The sequence below is a fragment of the Talpa occidentalis genome, unplaced genomic scaffold (genome assembly GCF_014898055.3).
Source record: "Talpa occidentalis isolate TD23 unplaced genomic scaffold, MPIMG_talOcc4v2.1 talOcc4.12, whole genome shotgun sequence".
Taxonomy (NCBI): Eukaryota; Metazoa; Chordata; class Mammalia; order Eulipotyphla; family Talpidae; genus Talpa; species Talpa occidentalis.
In genome coordinates, this window is record NW_023601212.1 from 43,139,817 (window position 1) to 43,141,986 (window position 2,170).

Genomic DNA, 2,170 nt, shown 5'->3' on the forward strand with positions numbered 1-2,170 from the left:
TACCATTGAATTGGAATATCATTGTACAATGCCCTAAACTCTTTGTCTAGAGTGTGCCTAAAGCACAGTCAGGAATCAATTTACATTCTTGAACTAAAATAATTTATTAGTAAAACTGTATAACACACAATCCATGGGGAAAAATTTGATTTGGACAGAAATTCTATATCAGAGGTGTCACTGAGTATCCCCTAGAGGAAATCACACACAAAGCATTATAATTAACTTCTTATAAAAATATAAATGGAGACATATCAGGTAGGTTTGTAACAAAAGTTTATAAAAATAAATCTTGTTATTTCCCTTTTTCCTGTAAGTCAACTGCACTACATGAAACCAATCAATGATACACAAGTTTCAGAATTTCTCCTGCTGAGATTTTCAGAGGCAGCAGAACTCCAGCTCCTCATACTAGGACTATTCCTCATCATGTACCTGATTACTGTGTTTGGAAACCTGCTCATCATCCTGGCTGTCAGCTCTGATTCCCACCTCCACACCCCCATGTATTTCTTCCTCTCCAACCTGTCCTTTGCTGACATCTGTTTCTCCTCCACCACCGTCCCCAAGATGCTGCTGAACCTCCAGACACACAGCAAAGCCATAACCTATGAAGGCTGCATCACCCAGGTATATTTTTTCTTACTGTTTTTAGGGTTGGATGTCTATCTCCTCACCGTGATGTCCTATGACCTCTTTGTGGCCATCTGCCACCCCCTGCATTACATGGTCATCATGAATCCCCGGCTATGTGGGCTGCTGGTTCTGGTGATCTGGATCATCAGTGTTCTGTATTCCTTAATACAAAGCTTAATGTTGTTACGGCTGTCCTTCTGTACAAATGTGGAAATCCCACACTTTTTCTGTGAACTCAATCAGGTGATCAAAATGGCCTGTTCTGACACCTTTCTCAATAACCTGATGATATATTTTGGATCAATCTTACTGGGTGGTGGTTGCCTCTTTGGTATCCTTTACTCTTACTCTAAGATAGTTTCCTCCATCCGTAGAATCCCATCTGCTCAGGGCAAGTATAAAGCATTTTCCACCTGTGCATCTCACCTCTCAGCTGTCTCCTTATTTTATTGTACAATCCTTGGAGTGTACCTTAGCTCTGCTGCTCCCCAAAGCTCACGTTCAAGTGCAATAGCCTCTGTGATGTACACTGTGGTCACACCCATGCTGAACCCCTTTATCTACAGCCTGAGGAACAAAGATATAAAGGAGGCTCTGAGAACATTCATTTTAAAGAAAACTACAAAAAGATAATTGTCCCAAGGTAGAAGAAGAACCCATAATTTTAGACAATAGAGGTTAATAGAAATTGGGCTTAACTGATCAAACTAAGAAGTAGAGCATGTTCTTTTATTTTATTCTTTTATTGTGGAATTTCCTCTTATACCTCAATTTCTCTATTCAAATATGTAACTCACTTTATTGAACTTTTTATTCTTTCTAATCTCTAACAGCTTTTTTCTCTTTGGTTTTCCAACTTTATCAAAATTATTCAAAACTTAAATCAGAAAAATGTAGATAAGAGAGACAAAATGGATGTTTTAGAATATTTTTTCACAAATGTCATGTATCATACCAGATACTTTGTTGCAGTTAAAAGTCATCAAGTCTGCATAGGGGCCTCCCCGGTGGCGCAGCGGTTGAGCGCTGGGTTGCGAAGCTGCACGCGGCCTCTGCGGCGCCGGTTCGATCCCCGGCTGCTCCCCGGCCACCGGAGGAGGGTCCCACATGGCGTGCAGACCTCTCCTGCCGCCCGCTGCTCCCCTCAGCAGTGTACTTCGGTCCTTCTGCCTGCTCTGCTCCCCGCTCTGGCTCTGGTGAATTCTCTCACCCTCCCGCGCTTCTGACTGTACCCAGTGCATGTATGAACAGAACAAACAAACAAACCAGCAAACAAATAAATAAAGCATGCCTCTATTAAAAAAAAAAAAAAAAAAAAGTCATCAAGTCTGCTACTTCTAAAGAAAACAACTATGCATTGTGACCAAGGAAACATATATAATTTTGTAACAGAGATAACAGAGGAAGAACAAAAACAAAGCTTTTCAGATTTGAGTATGTCATCCTTTTGTGCTCACTACATTAACCAACTTTCTGACAACAAAGATGCTAATATACAGTGGGCTCCATACATACTAGGTTTTATTCACCTCCT

The 2,170-nt window shown here is 40.8% G+C and overlaps 1 protein-coding gene across 1 annotated transcript; it reads left to right on the forward strand.

Moving 5' to 3' along the window:
• The first annotated feature begins 330 nt into the window (after window positions 1–330).
• Window positions 331–1,269, forward strand: LOC119242187 (olfactory receptor 7A10-like). Its single transcript, XM_037507947.1, has one exon. The coding sequence runs from the start codon at window positions 331–333 to the stop codon at window positions 1,267–1,269; it is 939 nt and encodes a 312-aa protein (XP_037363844.1).
• Window positions 1,270–2,170: the final 901 nt, after the last annotated feature.